We start from the raw sequence: 19,173 nt of genomic DNA on the forward strand, positions 1-19,173 counted from the left end.
TTCCCAGGCAGATTTTTTTTTTTTTTTAAAGAATCTGAACATTATTTCTGTTCCTTCAGGAACCTGGGGTTCAAATGGCAGGAGTTTTGGTTCTAGGACATAAACTCCCTGGGACAAGGCTTTGTCCAGGAGCATCACTGCTGTTCCCTCCACAGCTGAAAGAGGTGTGCGATGAATCTTGGTTGACTGGATTAGTTCTGACTCCTCAGAGACTGGGTTGAATTTCCACCTCAGGGCCTCTGAGCCCCAGCACCATTGATGTTTGGGACGAATCTGAAAGCTGTTTGTTGTGGGGCCTGTCCCATGCCTTACAGGACGTTCAGCGACATCCTTGACTTCTACCTGCCAAATGCCAATTGCACCCCCGCAGTGTGACAACCCCAGATGTCTCCAGAGATTGCCAGATGTCTCTTGGGAGGTAGCATCACTGCCAGGGGAGGCCAGTTGGATTTCAGAGAGAGGCTGTTTCTTTTTTTCTGGTTTTTGTCATAGAGCACCTGTGTGAAACAGAGGCAGAAAGAGGGAAAGTGAGAAATCACCCCCCCCCAGCAGCGATGGCCACTCCACAACCCTTTCTCCTCAGTTCTCCTCTCAGGATTTTGAGCATGAACACACATGTGCCCAGCGTGAGTTTCAAGCCTGTGGGTCTGGGATTCGAACCATGGTCAGCCATATGGGCATCCAGTACCTTTACTACCATGCCATCTGCTGGCCCAAGAGAGAGTTTCGATTATGGTTCTGTGAAGTTAAGGTTTATAACACGAATGGAATAGAAAGATCTTTAATGGTACGAGGGTACCCTATGTATGGGCTAACAGTCAAAGCTTGTCATTGAACTCCACGAGGAACATGTGCCGTCCGGTTGTTACAAAGGTCTGCCTAAGTGACAGGAAAGCGAGGGCCTGGTGGCCTCCTGCTGCCCACGCTGCAGCTTGGCCTGTACAGCCTGCACCGCCCCTTAAAGAAGCAGTAGCTCTAGATACCATGGCCCCTGGCTCAGCCTCGATGATGAGTGATCAGCAAGTCTGGAGGCTGACCTGTGAACCAGGCCGAGTGTTCAAAAACCTCCGCTTCTTTGCCCCTTTGCAGTTGATTCTACGGATTCAGCCTGATTTTGCTCGTCTGAGAAGTCTGAGGTTCAGGCGTGAGGTTGAGGCCCATCGGTGTTTTTAGGGAGTGTCAGAATCAGATTTGGGGCACAGAAGCATGCCTTATTTTGTGTTGCTCCCCCAAATTGACCCTTTACCCCCAGGAGTGGTTTAAGTATCATTCTCTTGTTACGTTGATACCCAGATGTGTATAACACTGCCCAGCGGCTGGAAGGAACTTTTTTTTTTAAGAGAGATTTTTGCTATAGGGCACGTGCACTTGCCAGAGAGAGAGAGAGAGAAATAGAGAGACAAAAAAAGAGAGAAATCACCCTTCAAGGGGGATGGCCACACTGCAGTCTCTTCTCTTCCATCCTCCTCTCAGGATCTTGGGGATGCATGCACACGTGCTTGGCATGAGTTTTATGCTGCTGGATTTGGGACTCAAACCGTGGGTTGATTATGTGAGTCAGCAACATAATGCCATTCGCAGGTCCGGGAAGGAACTTTCAAGATCCTAGAATCCGGCGTCCTCCATGAAGGAGTTAGGAAAGCGAGTTTCTTTGGAACCTGACATAGTTCCTTTCAAGCCCCAGTGCATCAGATAATAAGGCGTTTGTCTATGAAAACACAGCTGTATTGAGTATGATCCTGCCTGTGGGTTTGGTGAGATCCTTCCCCTTGCACCACTGGGACTGGTTTACTATCACTTCCTCCAAGGAAATCATATTGAATTAAAATGTGCCTTAGCAAAAGTAGTGGCCTTGATGAGGGAATAACGAGAGTCAACCCCCAAACCTAATTAAAATAAGGTACGCGTGGGGTGACAGCATGCACGCGCAGCTCCACAGTGAGGGGAGAAGGGCAGGAAATCGCATACAGGTCATATGTATTCAGACTACATTTTCGTGGCCTTGGGCAAGTTACCAAACCTCTCTAAGCCCCAACTTGCTCACCTGTGAAGGGGTGAGAAGTAACATGGACAGCTGCATGCATAGTAGGGCTGCAGGGATCCGGTGTGGCGGAGGTCCAGTGTGGGTGCCCCTGCAAGAACCCTTCACGCACACGTTAGCTGTTGCTGTGTTGTCTGATGCTAATGAGCTCTGCCCCTTGTTTCAGGAGGAGCCCTTCACGGACTCTGCTAGGTTAGTGAACTAAGGGAACCTAAGTGACTTTGTATAATCGTCTGTTACAACAGAATAGGAATAAAAGACCAAAGACTGTGGAAACAGAAACATTTTAAAAAATGCAATGGAAGTGAATGTTCATTGATGTTTTTTGTTTAATTTTTTTTTCTTTTTTTCGCGAGGGTTTTTTTTTTTTTTTTTCCATAGGGCGCATGTGCTTGCCAGAAAGACAGAGGGAGACAGAGAGACAGAAAGCAAGAAACCACCACCCAGGGGGAATGGCCATGCCGCAGTCCCTTCTCCTCCTTTCTCCTCTCGGGATCTTGGGCACACACGCACACCGGCCTGGTGTGAGTTTAAGTCACCAGGTCCGGGACTCGAACCACAGTCGACTACGTGGGAGTCCAGGGACATAGCCATTATGCTAACTGCTGGTTCCCTGTTTTGTTTTATTTCTGGGATAAAGGTATAATCCTAACATGGTAGTTGTAAAAATCAACCTCATGGTTTATGAGGTGAACACTCAAATTATACTCATTCTGAACCATCCTACACTGACCTGTAACTTTAAAAAAATGAGTAAGCTATTGGGAATACATTTTTAAAAAACTTTGCCAGGGTATGTGTTTGCTCCCCCAGAGAGAGAAAGAGAGAGAGACAGAGAGTGAAAGCTCTTCCCTGGGGTCTAGTCACATCGCATCCCTTCCCCTCCATTTCTCTCTCCTTTTGGGATTTTGGACACACACAAACACATGCCAAGCGTGTTTTCAAGCCACCAGGTCTGGAGCGTGAACTGCATGGTCAACCATGTGGAGTATAACTTCTTTAATCACCGTGCCACAGGCTGGCCAGGAAATACATAGTTTATAATAAACAAAATGCAGGGGCCAGCAGGTGGCATGGTAGTTAAGGTGCCGGACTCCCCCATGGGTGACCGCTGCTCCAGCTCTGGACCTGCCAGCTTAAAAATCACACCAGGCTCGTGTGTGTGTGTACACAAAATCCCAAGAGAAGAATGGAGGAGTAGGGACTGTGACTTGGCCATGCACCCTGGTGCGTGGAGGGGCATTTCTCACTTCCCCTCTCTTTTTCTCTCTTCCCTCGGGTCAGTACCCGTGCCCTATAGTACAAATCTAAAAAAAGCAAAGTAGATTTCCTCCTGTTGGACCCTAAGCCCACTCCCCCAACACACATACACACAGAGTTAGGGAAGGAGCCCTGTATACATGAATAGTCTTCAAGAAGTTCATGAAAAGTATCTTATTTAAAAACAATTTTTTTTTGCACTATTTTAACTTTCTTTTTTTCTATGAACTTTTCCAAGTCCCCTTCTAGTTTCTTAGGTGCTTTGGGGAATCCAGGAATATATCTGCTAAGCGTATTTGGTGGAGAGGTCAGCTAAAGTTGTCAATGCAAGAAAAGTCACTGTTGAAATACATGTGAGGAGACTGATAGAAAAGCAGAAGATTCTCCATGTGAAAAATCTCAGAAAAAGTTGGAGGGTTTTTTCATTTGTTTATTTTCATTCCCAGTCTTTCCATAATTTAAGCCAAAAAGGAGGAAAGCCCTGTATGAAATAGCAAATTAATGTTTACCCAAGTCAAAGTTTAGTAACCACAAGCTCAGCCAGCCCATCTGGGCCGATGTGTTTCATCAGGGCTGCACGGGCTGTCATTAGGAGGTGCTGACTGAGTCCCTCACTCCACACTGCACTGCTCGGTGTGGGTATTTTAGGCTTCGAATCTGGCAGCAAAACACAGTCATGACAGTTATTGTGGATTGCTTTTTAAAAACAATGTCCGGCAGACTTGTAACAACTAGAAACAAGGTGTAAAATCAGTGCTTGAGGGTACATTTATCTCAGATTCCACCTGTCCAGCGAGGCGGTTCTTTGTTTGGGGTTTTTTTTTTTTTTTTTCCATAGGGCGCATGTGCTTGCCAGAAAGACAGAGGGAGACAGAGAGACAGAAAGCAAGAAACCACCACCCAGGGGGAATGGCCATGCCGCAGTCCCTTCTCCTCCTTTCTCCTCTCGGGATCTTGGGCACACACGCACACCGGCCTGGTGTGAGTTTAAGTCACCAGGTCCGGGACTCGAACCACAGTCGACTACGTGGGAGTCCAGGGACATAGCCATTATGCTAACTGCTGGTTCCCTGTTTTGTTTTATTTCTGGGATAAAGGTATAATCCTAACATGGTAGTTGTAAAAATCAACCTCATGGTTTATGAGGTGAACACTCAAATTATACTCATTCTGAACCATCCTACACTGACCTGTAACTTTAAAAAAATGAGTAAGCTATTGGGAATACATTTTTAAAAAACTTTGCCAGGGTATGTGTTTGCTCCCCCAGAGAGAGAAAGAGAGAGAGACAGAGAGTGAAAGCTCTTCCCTGGGGTCTAGTCACATCGCATCCCTTCCCCTCCATTTCTCTCTCCTTTTGGGATTTTGGACACACACAAACACATGCCAAGCGTGTTTTCAAGCCACCAGGTCTGGAGCGTGAACTGCATGGTCAACCATGTGGAGTATAACTTCTTTAATCACCGTGCCACAGGCTGGCCAGGAAATACATAGTTTATAATAAACAAAATGCAGGGGCCAGCAGGTGGCATGGTAGTTAAGGTGCCGGACTCCCCCATGGGTGACCGCTGCTCCAGCTCTGGACCTGCCAGCTTAAAAATCACACCAGGCTCGTGTGTGTGTGTACACAAAATCCCAAGAGAAGAATGGAGGAGTAGGGACTGTGACTTGGCCATGCACCCTGGTGCGTGGAGGGGCATTTCTCACTTCCCCTCTCTTTTTCTCTCTTCCCTCTGGTCAGTACCCGTGCCCTATAGTACAAATCTAAAAAAAGCAAAGTAGATTTCCTCCTGTTGGACCCTAAGCCCACTCCCCCAACACACATACACACAGAGTTAGGGAAGGAGCCCTGTATACATGAATAGTCTTCAAGAAGTTCATGAAAAGTATCTTATTTAAAAACAATTTTTTTTTGCACTATTTTAACTTTCTTTTTTTCTATGAACTTTTTCAAGTCCCCTTCTAGTTTCTTAGGTGCTTTGGGGAATCCAGGAATATATCTGCTAAGCGTATTTGGTGGAGAGGTCAGCTAAAGTTGTCAATGCAAGAAAAGTCACTGTTGAAATACATGTGAGGAGACTGATAGAAAAGCAGAAGATTCTCCATGTGAAAAATCTCAGAAAAAGTTGGAGGGTTTTTTCATTTGTTTATTTTCATTCCCAGTCTTTCCATAATTTAAGCCAAAAAGGAGGAAAGCCCTGTATGAAATAGCAAATTAATGTTTACCCAAGTCAAAGTTTAGTAACCACAAGCTCAGCCAGCCCATCTGGGCCGATGTGTTTCATCAGGGCTGCACGGGCTGTCATTAGGAGGTGCTGACTGAGTCCCTCACTCCACACTGCACTGCTCGGTGTGGGTATTTTAGGCTTCGAATCTGGCAGCAAAACACAGTCATGACAGTTATTGTGGATTGCTTTTTAAAAACAATGTCCGGCAGACTTGTAACAACTAGAAACAAGGTGTAAAATCAGTGCTTGAGGGTACATTTATCTCAGATTCCACCTGTCCAGCGAGGCGGTTCTTTGTTTGCCCCCAGACTAGTCTAATTATTCCTCCTTAGTGACTTCCAAATGAGGGAACTGCATTCAGGAATGTATTTTTTTTTCTTTTTTTTTTAAAGAATATTTCATCTTACCCATTATCACTATTATTATTTTTAATTTGCTTTATGACACATATACTTCCCAGAGAGAGAGGGGGAAAGTGAGAAGGCAGGCCCCAAGTCTGGGACTTGAACCACAGTGAGCCATGTCAGACTCCAGTGCCCCAACCACCACAGCGTGTGCTGGTCCCTAAAAATTTCTTTACAAATGGTAGAGCATGTGGACATGCACCTGAGAGAGAAAGATGCACCGTCTATAGGGCTTGGTCACCCCACATTCCCCTTCCTCCATGCCGTCGGCCCAGTGGATCTTGGGCACTTGCATCTATGCCCAGTGTTTCAGACTGACCCGACCAGGGGCTGGAACCACAGTCATCATGTGGGATCTGGCTTCTTTTGAGTAGCACAGTACAGAGGCACCATGGAGCTATGGATGTTGAGGTTCAACACATCATCCATCGGTTATTCATGGAATGTGGTCCTTAGAGCCTGCTGACTTGCTCCTACCTGCAAAGGCCCAGACCTGTGCATTGCCTCTGCCTCTGGCTAGTGTGAGCTTTGCGTATGACCCTATGTCTCCAGTAGCTATGGTGTAGCAACCACTAAAAAGTGCATGTTGGGGGTCCCTAGAGATCACATCTATGGGGGTCAGTGACTGGTAAAGAGTGTTCCTTTTTTAGATTCCATTTATAGATTCCACATCTGTGTGTTTAGCTGTGAGCCAATTCTCCTCTCAGCCAGCCTCTTACTTCTCACTGGGGCTTTTGAGCATTGCTTGTATGGTGAAATACCACCTTAGGCCTGATGTAATGTTCAACATTCTTGAACACGAGCTGCCAATTCCATGTAGAGAGAAAGAACAGGAGCAGGAATTGAGAATCTTAACTCCTAGGGATTGAAGAGCCCAATGTGCGTCCATGTCATTTTTACCCCCAAGCCAGGAAATCAATGGTGCATGGTAAAGCCAGTGAAATTGCCTGGTTTTCCTGGTGGGTAAACCTGTAGTATGTTGCCATCTAGTGGAACATATAGCAAACTAGAGATTAATGCATTCTGGCCATGCATTAGTTCAGCGGAGCTCGGAGCTCGTTAAGTCAGCCAGAGAAAATAGCTGAAAAGTATTTTCTAAAGGCAGATGTTTTAGAAATGTGTACAAACACATTCCGATGAAACCAAAGTTAGCCTTTAGTAATAATATCTCTTTAAATAGGCAAGCGATCACTCTGTTTCTTAAGTGTGCATGGCCGTTTACCCCAGAGATACCAACAAGGTTTCAAACATCACCTGCTAGGACACTGCATTTGCATTGTCATCTGTGCAGTAGGCAGTTTCTTATCAAAGATCCTAGGCAAAAAAATGTTTGGTCATTCCTAGCTTCTTTCAGTATTTTTAAAAAATGTGGTGGCCCTTTTGGCTGGAACCACCATCTTCTCGTAATTCACCGATATGTCAAACACAAAAGTGAAGAGGAGAGACACCTATATATGTTCTCAAGGCCTTTTAGAAAACATGGAGTGGCTGGGACCACTGGATGGTGTAATGGTTATGTCGCTGCACTCCCACGTAGTCCACCATGGTTTGAATCCCAGACTCAGCAACTTAAACCCACACCAGCAGCATGTGCATGCCCAAGATCCCAAGAGGAGAATGGAGAAGAAGGGATTAAGGCATGGCCATCCCCCCCGGGGGGTGATTTCTCACTTTCTGTCTTTCTGTCTCTCTTTGTTGCTCCGGCAAGCACATGTACCCTATAGCCAAAATCTCTCCATTAAAAAGACAAAAAGAAAATATAGAGTGGTTCCTTTGGCAACATACGTGCAGATCTACAAGAAAGGTAATACTGTAGATGTCAAGGGAATAGATACTGTTTAAAAAAGAATGCCCCCCAAATGTTACCAAGGCCAAACTGGAAGAGTCTACAGTGTTACCCAGCATGCTGTTGGCATTGTGGTAAACAAACAAGGGCAATATTCTTGCCAAGAGAATTAATGTGGGTATTAAGCATATGAAGTATTCTAAGAGCAGAGCTAGCTTCCTAAAATGTGTGAAGGAAAATGATCAGAAAAGAAGGAAGCCAAAGAGAAAGGTACCTGGGTTCAACTGAGGCTCCAGCCTGCTCCACCGGAGAAGCACACCTGTGAGAACCAATGGAAAGGAGCCTGAGCTACTGGAACCTATTCCCTATGCATTCATGGCTTAATAGGTGTGAAAATAACTGAAGAGAACTCAGCCTATAACAGTGTTTTCCTTACTTGAATAGAATCTTGGTGTCCTCTCCCCCAGAGCAATTTTTAATTGGGTTCTAATTCATTGTCTAATATCTTTATTCAAATTTAGTAGTTTTCTAGATGAAATATGTAAAATAGCTTATTATGCAGCAAATAAAACTTAGTTGGTTAGGGAAAAAAAATGTGATGGTAAGGTGTCCAGTACCTTTCTTTTTTTTTTTTTTTTTTGGAGAGGTTTTCCCTATAGGGCGTGTGTGCCCGCCAGACAGACAGAGAGAGACATAGAGACAGAAAGCGAGACATCACCCTCCAGGGCGGATGGTCACACCGCAATCCCTTCTCCTCCATTCTCTTCTCGGGATCTTGGGCACGCACGCACACGCGCCCAGTGTGAGTTTTAAGCCACTGGGTCTGGGACGCAAACCGCTGTCAACTACGTGGGAGTCCAGCAACATAGCCATTACGCTAACTGCTGGTTCCCTCCAGTACCTTTCTTACATACTTTTCCTTTTTTGCTATTACATCTCCACAGAAAAAATATGCTGATTTTAGGAGATGCAAGCACATAACTTCATAAAGTAGGAATTTCACACTTGTAATTCCAGCCAGCATCCCAAAGTGTCCAGTTGTGTGTGTTAGAACTGAGTCTTAGGGAGAGCCGTAGGGTTCCCTGTGGACGGTTTCTTGAACACTGACTGTTTGGTTTGTGTCTTTGTTCTCTGGCTTACGTGTGTGCAGATCCCTCCCCGGGGCCACAGCTGCTGAGTGCGCGTCGAATCTGAAGAAAATCTACACTGTACAAACAGTCCAGGTAAGGCCGAGGAAGGGACGCGCTGGGCCAAGATGGTGCACGTGGGACACTTAGTCAACCTTGTCTAGGGTGCTGCTCTGGCCCTGGCCCTCGGGCCTGTTCTGTGCAGCTGGTGCTGATCACATCCAGCCTAGAGGGTGCTAAGCACACACTGAGTGGCCTCCCTTCTCTTGGCAACTGCTAAAGCTTGACTTCTGAATGCTTCCTAGACCCACATGAGAAGCACACTCGTGTGATGAGGAGCAAAGGTGTCTCAACACCTGGATGTCCTGTGAGGTTGGCATAAACATAGCACCTGCCTTCATGGCTTACGGTGAGGTTCGATTAAGAGGGCGTCTACACGGTGCTTAGGCACATACTTGATACACAGCAGGTTCTCAACAAGTGTAAGCTCTTCGTTCTATTAGTTCTTTTTCTAACTCTGAGGGTGAACATAATTTAAAAAAAAAAAGACGAAAACCAGATTTATTTAGTTGATCACATTTCTATTTTCTTCAAAAGCGAATTCTATCAAGTTCCTCCCCTCTCCTAGTTTAATATGTTGCAGATAGGATAAAGCTTTTGAGGCTGCTTCAGAGTTGCATCAACCATATGCCCATGAATTTTCTAGAGGAGACAGATTTTAAATAGTTTCCCTGTTGTGCCCCCAAGTCTTTAAACATCTTAGAAATTCCAGGAGATTGGCGCCAAGATCGTATCTCTTAGGCGGCTTCTCACATGCAAAAGTAGCTACAGAGACTCTGCATTATACCCTGGTCCCAATACCTGTTCCACAAAATGTGGTATTCATAGTTTCACGGTCCCAGAGTCCGATTGTAAGGTGCTGTCAGTGGCACTGAGGACCGTAAACCGGGTGGAGAGACAGTCCTGACCCGGTGCCGTTTCTGATCTTGCTGGGAAAGTGACAGAAACGTGTGGACAGCAAAATAACAGAGCCGCTGTAAACAGTCGCTCAGTGCCAAGTGCAGGCGGTGTCACCAGGCAGCACGCGGGCCCGGGTCCAGAGAAAGGCATGTCCTCCGCGTCTGCACAAGGCCTCTCCTCGCTTCTCCCCTTCTGTGAACATGTCAGCTCCTGTCCCCTCTTCCCTGCAGCCACTTTGTAAACCTCAGAGCATTTAAGGCCTGTCCTCATGTGGAAGCTCCAAGATGCTATGGATTTTTTCGAGGTACTCATTAAACTTTTTCCAGTCCATTATGACGTTGGGTCATCAGAGCTGTACGTGGGACGCCAGGGCAGACGTTGGCAGAGGCAGATTCAGGGATGGCTTGGTCTCCTGATTATACACGGTAACACAGAGCATGTGAAACATGCAGCATGTTAGGGTCTTCAAAGAACCGTTTAAAGTACCCAGGCGGTCACGTACTAGGAAACATGTCCTTAAAACTATAGTTTTTTGGGACCAACAGTTGGCGTAATGGCTATGTCGCTGGACTCCCATGTAGTCGACCGTGGTTCGAGTCCCAGACCCGGTGACTTAAACTCATGCCAGGCGCATGTGCATGCATGCCCAAGATCCTGAGAGGAGAAAGGAGGAGAAAGGATTGCGGCGTGGCCATCCCCCCTAGGGGGTGATTTCTCACTTTCTGTCTCTCTGTCTCTCTCTGTCTTTCTGGTGAGTGCATGCGCCCTATAGCAAAAACCTCTCAAACAAACAAAAAAAAAAACCTATAGTTTTTTGAAATACATTTATATACAACAGATGCAGGTTTCTTACATATGAATTTTTTTTGATACATTTTCGCTATAGGGCACGTATGCTTGCCAGAAAGACAGAGACAGAGAGACAGAAAACGAGAAATCATCCCCCCCCGGGGAGGATGGCCATGCCGCAGTCCCTTCTCCTCCATTCTTCTCTTGGGATCTTGGGCACGCATGCACACGCGCCTAGCGTTAGTTTAAGCCACTGGGTCCAGGACGCGAACCGTGGTCGACTACATGGGAGTCCAGCGACATAGCCATTACGCCAACTGCTGGTCCCAGGAATTTGAATTTTTAAATAGGGTGTTACTGAGAAAGTAGTCATGAATTGTCAAGCTTCCCATGTGGCAGCCTTTTCCCATCCATGGGAAGAGGAGGGTCTCAGGAGCTGAGTGCGACATTCTTTCCCTCAGCTCCTTCACCGTCACACACACTGAACACAGACTCTGCATATTACACAAGTTTTGCAAAAGGAAACAGACTGATTCAATGCCATGTGCGTTTCTAATAGAGCTCTTTCCCGTGGTTGCTCCCTTCTTGAATTCACGCCCAAATGTGCAAACACGTCTTTATCACGTGAGGTCAGACCCAGTCTATCCCCGTATCTTCTGGGCTGTAGTTTCTTCCTGACTCGTTTGCCAAAACCCATGGAGTCAGTTGTCTGTTTCTGTTTGGTGTTTTCAAGAGAAACTTCCGAGGCTCCGATTCCTAGCATGGTCCTGAGAGTGTGTTTCTTGTCTTTGAACCGGGACACGTATTTTGTTGTGCTGTGTGGAGGTTGTTCAAACACTAAGTGGAAAATCTGGATTTGAGAACTGAACTCCCCAGTTTAGTTTAAGATTTTGTTTTAGGAGACTTGAAGTTTGCCATCACTGAGGTCCTCTTGGTTTCCCCTTCAGGGGAGGTTTTCATTTCAGTGTCATTCTGTCTATGCATTCTACAGAGGACATTGCCACGCCATCGCAGGGGTCTCAAGCTTGAGTTCAGATACCACCAAACTCAAAAGAAGTTAAGTAAGGGCACCTTACTGATGGGGAAGCATCTCTAATGGGTGTCTTTCCTTCTGTGCTTCCATGACCTGGTCCACAGCTCCCAAATGTGGAGAAAGATATGCATAGAGTGGAATGGTATCTTCAGAGAAAATACCTCAGTGGTTAGCAACAGAGACTTTAGAATCAAATTGGTTGGGTTCGGATTCCAGCTGTAGCTACCCACACGCACACCACCGACAGAAAGGAAGGTGTCGGAGTACTTTCATTTGCACATTTAATAGCAAAGCATTTTGGGACCGGCAGGTGGTGTTGTGGTTAGGGTGCTGGACTCCCACATAGTCAACTGCAGTTCAAGTACTGGGCCAGGCAGCTTGAAAATCATGTCAGGTGCTTGTGTATGTGTGCCCAAAGTCCTGAGAGGAGATGGGACTGTGGTGTGGCCATCCCCTCCGGGGGTAATTTCTTGCTTTCCTTCTGACTTTCTCCCCAGCAAGTGCATGTGACCATGACAAAGAAAAAAAAAATTAAAAATAACGCATTTGTAGGATAGGCATCTTTTTTTTTGTTTTGTTTTTAAATAATATCTGCATCTTTTCTTTTTAAACTTTAACTTTATTTATTTATTTTTCAGTTTGACCAGGGAGGGACAGAGAGAGAGAGAGAGAGAGAGAGAGAGAGAGAGAGAAAGCAAGCTGCCAGGTCCAGGACCTGAACTGCATTCGACTACATGGGAGTCCAGCTCCTTTAACCACCATACCACCGGCCGGTCCCTAGGTTAGGCATCTCTGTAAAAATGATACTTGTTAGGAAAACAGCTGTTACTACGAGTCTACTTTTAGCCACTCCCTCCACTAGCCCATTCTAATAAAAGGGGTCCAAGATGGATTTTAAGTTAGTAGATCTACCATCGTGTAGGTTTTTGCTTTTAGCTTTTTCTTAAGTGTTCATCGGTGCCACCTTTACAAAGTAATTCAGCTTATTTGTATTTATACAAAATGAGCTTGAACCATCCATTATGATTACCATCCAGCATTGATAAAATTCCATTCCACCGTCAAGTCTAGCAGATAGCATAGCAGTTACATTGATGGACTCCCACATGACCGACCACGGTTCAAGTCCTGGAGCTGGTGACTTCAAAATCTCACGGGGTGCAAGATTTTTTAAAAAAGAAAATTCTATTCCATCGCAACACTTAATTCATCGGGCCCTAGAATTCATTTTTCTAATTGCTGGTGCTTTTCCCAGACCTACCAGTACACCTAGATCATCATTGTTTACTTACCTCACCACATAGAATGAGGTTTCTCACTCACAGAGGAATTCTGTGACCCATTCCGAACACACTCCAATGTGTTTTCTTTTTTGTAGCTTTGATTCTTGTCCTAATCCTGCATCTCATTCCAAGGAGTGAAACTTGGTAATACTTTCCTTTTCTGTGAAACATGGTAATACTCATACCTCCTCTTTTGTGTGTGTGTGTGTGTGAGAGAGAGAGAGAGAGAGAGAGAGAGAGAGATTTTTGCTATTGGGTATGTGTGCTCACTGGAGAGACAGAGAGACAGAAAGCGAGAAATCTCCCCCCAGGGGAATGGCCACGCCACAATCCCTTCTCCACCAGTCTCCTCTCAGGATTTTGGGCACGCATGCACACACACACACCCAGCATCAGTTTCAAGCTGCTGAGTCCAAGACTCAAACCACGGTTGACCATGTGAGAGTCCAATACCCTAACCACTGTGCCACCTGCTGGGCCCATGATACCTCCTCCTGGAGTTGCATTAGGGTAAAGCGCGTAACCATGTAAACATCCTAGGACAGCGCCTGGCATACCACAGCTCAGTGAATGTCCCTGTTGCTGTTCCCAGTGTTACTGTTTCCTTGCTAGTACTTTATTATTTTGGTATGATTTGTTTCTGTTTACCAGTTACCCTGGGTCTTAAAGGAGGCTACTGTGCCCTTTGTTTCTCACACTCTGGAAGCTGAAAGTCCAAGATCAGGGGGCCAGCTTGGTGGGTCTGATGAGGGCCCACTGCCTGATTTGCAGACGGCTTCTCCTTGTAGAGGGATAGCTCTTTTCTTCCTCTTATCAGGACACTCATCCCAGGGCCAGCCATGTGGCAAGATAGTTAAGGTGACTGCATTCTGCACAGCTGTGTGATGCAAGTCTGAATCCAGCAGCTTGAAAAGAACACAACAAACAAACAAAAACACGCTGGGTACAAGTGTGCACATGTCCAGAACACTGAGAGGAGAATGGAGGAGAGGGGAGTGTTGTATGGCCATCCCTTTAGGGAGTGATTTCTCTCTCTCTCTCTTTCTCTCTCTCTCCAACAAGCACACATGCCGTAGAGCAAAGATAAGGGAAAACAAAACAAAACACGACATTCATTCCATTATGGGGGTCTCTACCCTTGTGACCTAATCATCTCCCAAAGCCCCCACCTACTCATAGCATCCCACTGGGGATTGGGCTTTCAACATAATGGATTTTGGGGGACACATAGACAGTCCATATCTTGACTGCCTTCTGCTTCAGTAACTAACCCCTTCCCTCTTTCCTCTAGGAGTGAGGAGGAAGGAGGACAGAGCAGGGAAGGGGTTCCTCCTGTTTCCTCCTTCATTCTTCAATCCCCTAGGAGCATCACAGACTCCTTCTTGGCTTAGGATGAAGACAGGGTCTATAGTAAGGAAATACAGTCGGGCCACATATTCAGTCCTCATTGTCTAATTATCTAATACGGGTCTTATTAGATTCCAAGTCAGAAAAATCATTGGCAAGATCCTTTCCAGTTGTATATAACAGGAATGTTTCCTTAATGCCTACCCTAAAACCCAGAACCTGGCTGCACATTAGCAAGGAACAAGCTTTACTGTTATATTACCTCTTCTAACAGAAAATGAGAAGGGATACTGAGAAAAATCTATTTTGAATGAATAGGTGTTCCTAAGAATAACATTTTTTTTCTTTAATGCATTAGTTTTATAATGGAATTGCATAGTAGATCAATACTGGGTTTATTACACAAAATATTTTTCTTTTAAAGATATTCTGGAGTGTGTACAATAACATCCCTCCTGTGACTAGCCTGCCTTTGAGATGTAGTTACCATTTAATGAGAGGAGAGAGGCGACCACTTTGGTAAGTGTCTGACATGTCATTTGAAGTCAAGTTGGGAGGGAAATGACTATGGAATGAGTTTCAAGCTGCCAGGTCTGGGACTTGAACCATGGGGGCTTTGGGGAGTCTAGCACCTCAACTACCATGCCACCTGCTGGTGCCTCCCCTATGCCTTCTATTGGAAATGGAAGAAGATAAAAAGGAAAGGACAGGGATAGGGAGGGAAGAAAGGAGAATTCAGTGGCCACAAGGGCAGGGAGGAGGTTGGGGACATGAAGTCCTCTTCATGAAAGGGCTACCATTTGAGACATGGCTCTCCCATGGACTACACAGTAAACTTAGATACTGATTGGGGTCCAGAGTGCTGGGGGAAGTCTCCTCCTCTTGAATAGTGTGATGTCGGGAGCTAGAGTCCCACTTAGTAACAAATCCTTAGATCACACCTGAATTATTTAGTTATGAATAAAATGGAAACGTATCATTTAGTCACAAATGACGGAAACCTCGTTTGAGCAAAAAACAGAATTTTGTAGAAGCTGTAACTAGGAGGTTCGCTAAGAATTCTGCTGTTAGAATTGATTTCTGGCAGATCTGGGTGCTCAGGTGCTAACAATAATCTGTCACTATTACGTTTGCTTTCTTCTGCATTGATTTAATTTCCAGATTTAATTTTAGGTTTGGTTTTCTCCCATTTATGATGGGAAGGTGGTCTTTCACCTCGTACATTTATCAGTGTCAGCATTTACCAGGCCCCATAAACTCTCAGGCCTGGCTCTCATTGGCCCACTGTGGGTCCCCTTTCCATCCATCCCTGGCCAGTCACAGAGGCTAGGAAGAAGCAAGGTTCTAACAGGCAAGTCTGGGTCATAAGCCCGTCTTAGAAGCTAGAATTTGTAATCCACCCTATCTCAGTGGATGTGATGTAAGAATAGGGGATAAGATGGCACCTTAAAGGAAAATGGGGGTGCTCTTACCAGAGAGGGAGTAGGAACGCACAGCAGATGTCCACAGCAGGGAATCCCTGTGAGGCCAATGACACAATGGGGATTTGAGACATCTGCCATTGCAGGGGAAGGGCCTTCACAGGTATGAAGCAGTTGCATCTGTTGTCCATCTCCAGAGAGTCCAGGACACCTCGCTACACCTCCTCCTGAGGAGGAGGACTTCATGTCCCCAGCCTCCTCCCTGTCCTCGCGACCACTGAATTCTGCTTTCTTCCCTACCCATCCCTGTCCTTTCCTTTTTCTTTTATCTGCTGCCACTTCCAATAGAAGACCTGGGAGAGGGACCAGCAGGTGGCATGGTAGTTGAGGTGCTGGACTCCCACATAGCCACCGTGGTTCAAGTACCAGACCTGGCAGTTTGAAACTCAAGTTGGGTACATGTGCATGTGGGCCCAAAATTCCAGGAGGGAAAAGGAGGAGAAGGGATTGTGGCATGACCATCCCCATGAGGGTTGCTTTTTCACTTTCCCTCTCACTGTCTCTGTCTCTCGAGTGAGCACATGCACCCTCTGGCAAAAATCTTCAAAACATAACAAAACAGGACTCGGGGAGACTTTATTGAAAAATGCCCCCCCTTTTTGGGTTTTGTTTTGTTTTGTTTTTAAGGTCATCTCTTAATGAAACTAAAGGTATATAGAAATAGTTCCCCTAAGTGACATAAAGCCGAGTGTAACTTTCCCCGTTGGTCTCTGGTCCAGGGAAGAGGAGAGCAATGCCAAGGGCGGCGTGTGGAAGATGAAAGTCCCCAAGGACAGCACGGTAGGTCGTCCTAGTCCCTTTACAGAACTGGCTAGCTGGGGTGGCTGTCAGCTGCATGTGTGAGCATCTCGTGCCTGGGGGTCACCAAACTGGCCTAGGACTGGGAAATCTGGTGACTTCCTGCCTTACACCGTCACTTTGCAAATGTATGATGGTGATTTTCTAAAGAAATGGTGCGATCGCGCTGTCTGCATCCCATAGTCCACAAGAGCTAAAGGCTTGCACACGTCACAGAAAAGCTGGTTATCTCTGGGGTAGTCATTTCCTCACCAGCCTAACACACATGGGAGTTAGTGTCATGTAGTGGGAAGCAGGATCCACTCCACCAAAGACTCATCCATCTGCCATCTGGGGGGTAGAGAGAGGGTGGGGGTGGGCAAAGCAGCTCTGAGAATGTCCATGGCATGGAGGATGGTGAGGCCTGGCACCCCCGTTCTTTGAGGTTTCATAAGAGGCCATGTCTAGCCTCCCTCTGGGGCCAGTGAGGACCTGGTTGGTGTGGCAACCTGATGGGATGCTGGTTGACAATGGCCAAGCCTCAGAAACCCAGATTTCCCTGTGGGCTCCAGTTCCTCATACTGACTGAAAATGAATGTGAACCCCACCATGGATTATTGAAAGCTCTGAGAAACCAAAAAAGATGATTTGAAAATGGTCTTACCTCCCAGGGTTTCCTTCATGTGGATAAGCTCAGAGAACTGGAACGTGTGACCCGTATGCTTGAACTCGAGCCCTTTCCTTGTGAACACATACCTAAAGATGTGACTTGATAATATTTGCCAAAGGCCTAAACCGCTAGTCGAGATATATAGTGCTCAGATTTGCCTGCCATGTGCCATATACAATAAAAACTGTCTGGGGAGCAGATAAAGTAGGCAGGGCACATGAAGCCCCTCTAACGCCCTAAAAGACAAATATCAGACAATGAGAGAATGTAAGGTTTCTTAAAATTTTTTTCACTGAAAATGCTTTTTGCCTTTCTGTGTGTTTTATTTGCTCATACTAGACTTTGAATTCCAGCAAGCACGATGTCAGCGTTTGTTGAGAAGTGGCTAAAAGGTAGTTTGGTCCTCTCTGTCCACGTTAGCTCACTTGGCCATGTTTAGTGACCGGTAATGAGGCCTTCATAGCTGCACAAGTGCCCTCCTCCCATGGGTTCAGCCCACACTGTTGTAAGTGAGCAGGAGTCTTTGGGGGACAACCTGTTTCAATTCCAAGCTGAAGAGTAAAGTCTCCCCCTCACTCCTCTCCCTGGTCCAGTTTCATCTAACTCCATGAAAGACCATAGCTGGACCTTAGAGAATGGAAGCAATGCATTCTGGAGACTGGTAGACCAGAAGAAGAATCTGGGAAAAAGAAAAGAAAAACCTCCTTGAGAGCGAGAGGTCTTTTCACTTCCCTGGTTAACTGCCATTGCCTTGGTTAAAAATTCAGCTAGGCTGCTTTTTATTCTTCAGGACATCATCATAACCAAGATTGTTCTAGTTCACGCAAATTGAGCACTTGCAAACATGCCGCTCTTTATGAGATGGATCTTAGATGTGTCATTTTGCTGCAGTCACTCTGCTGAGCCCTTGTAATGCATTTGTGGACTCATTTCATTCTCACAACCACCTTGGGAAGTGGCCCTATTACCCCTCTTTCATCCCGGGAAACCGATGCTCAGAGAGGAATAACTTACCTGGGTCAGAGATAATCTCCCAGTTATGGAAGACTTTGGAGCCTGTGGATCATGGCAAAGTAGATTAATGAGACCAAGAACTTTTTAATGGAGAATAATTGGAAGAATGTTAGGCCACCATAATCTGTGAGTGGATTCTGCCTGTTTAGTAGATAGCTTAGGAGATCTTGGGTAGAAGGAAGTGTTTGCCACTCATCGGAGGTAGACCAGAGCATACACTTAATTCTCCCAGGAAAATTGCGTATATTTCCACAGAAAGTTCCATCACTTAGCATAAACAGTCTGCCTTGAGTGAATGGAATTTTGCAAGTGTCTAGTATCCAATAAACAAGAGATTTTCTTAAGGGTTCTTCACTTGTGTAACCTTTGAAGTGTTTTCTAAGCCCCAAGAAAAACCCTTTTGTTACAGTCATGGTGCTGCACCCTTTGAATGCATTTCTTAACTAATGAGGAAAAGAGAGAAAGATTTTAGTGATAGCATTCAAATACAATCAATTGATACATTTTGTGTAAGTGAGAGGTAAAGAAATGGGAAAATTAGAAGGCATTGGAATGCATTTCTCCCCATTCTTCTGAACTTCATCAGGGCTTGCACTAGAGATTAGCTTTCGTAAGACATAGGGTCACTTGGGTCTGTGTAAAAGTATTTGGAAGCCACTCTAACAGATGCCACTAAGCGTTGCTGTTTACACCCCTGAGCTGGAGGCGTCTGTGGGCTCCATATATGGGCAAGAAATGCTTGTATGTGAAGGTGAAGAAAATGTAACTTGTTTAGCTCCTGAAGATAATTGTCTAAAATTCTGTATGTGTTTTGTTTTGTTTTTGTTTTTGTTTTTTATTCTTTCCCCACATCAGTCCACAGTTTGGAAAGAGTTGTTGTTAGCAACTATCGGGGAACAGTTCACGGACTGTGCCGCAGCAGGTAAAGAAGCCCCCGGCTCCAGTCGCCCCTGCCTGTGTGTGCATGGCACGT

The 19,173-nt window shown here is 45.7% G+C and overlaps 1 protein-coding gene across 1 annotated transcript in view; it reads left to right on the top strand.

Annotated features, from left to right (window-relative positions):
- The window catches only part of EIF4E3 (eukaryotic translation initiation factor 4E family member 3), a 49,166-nt gene that overhangs the window by 19,915 nt on the left and 10,078 nt on the right, over positions 1 to 19,173 (top strand). The window contains exons 2-5 of the mRNA XM_014591416.2: positions 8,870 to 8,942; positions 14,683 to 14,777; positions 16,459 to 16,519; positions 19,056 to 19,122. Coding sequence (XP_014446902.1) covers positions 14,752 to 14,777; positions 16,459 to 16,519; positions 19,056 to 19,122 — 154 coding nt within the window. The 5' untranslated portion in view covers positions 8,870 to 8,942; positions 14,683 to 14,751. The remainder of the gene's footprint in view (positions 1 to 8,869; positions 8,943 to 14,682; positions 14,778 to 16,458; positions 16,520 to 19,055; positions 19,123 to 19,173) is intronic.

The sequence above is a fragment of the Tupaia chinensis genome, unplaced genomic scaffold (assembly GCF_000334495.1).
Source record: "Tupaia chinensis unplaced genomic scaffold, TupChi_1.0 Scaffold000570_1, whole genome shotgun sequence".
In the NCBI taxonomy this organism is placed as follows: Eukaryota; Metazoa; Chordata; class Mammalia; order Scandentia; family Tupaiidae; genus Tupaia; species Tupaia belangeri.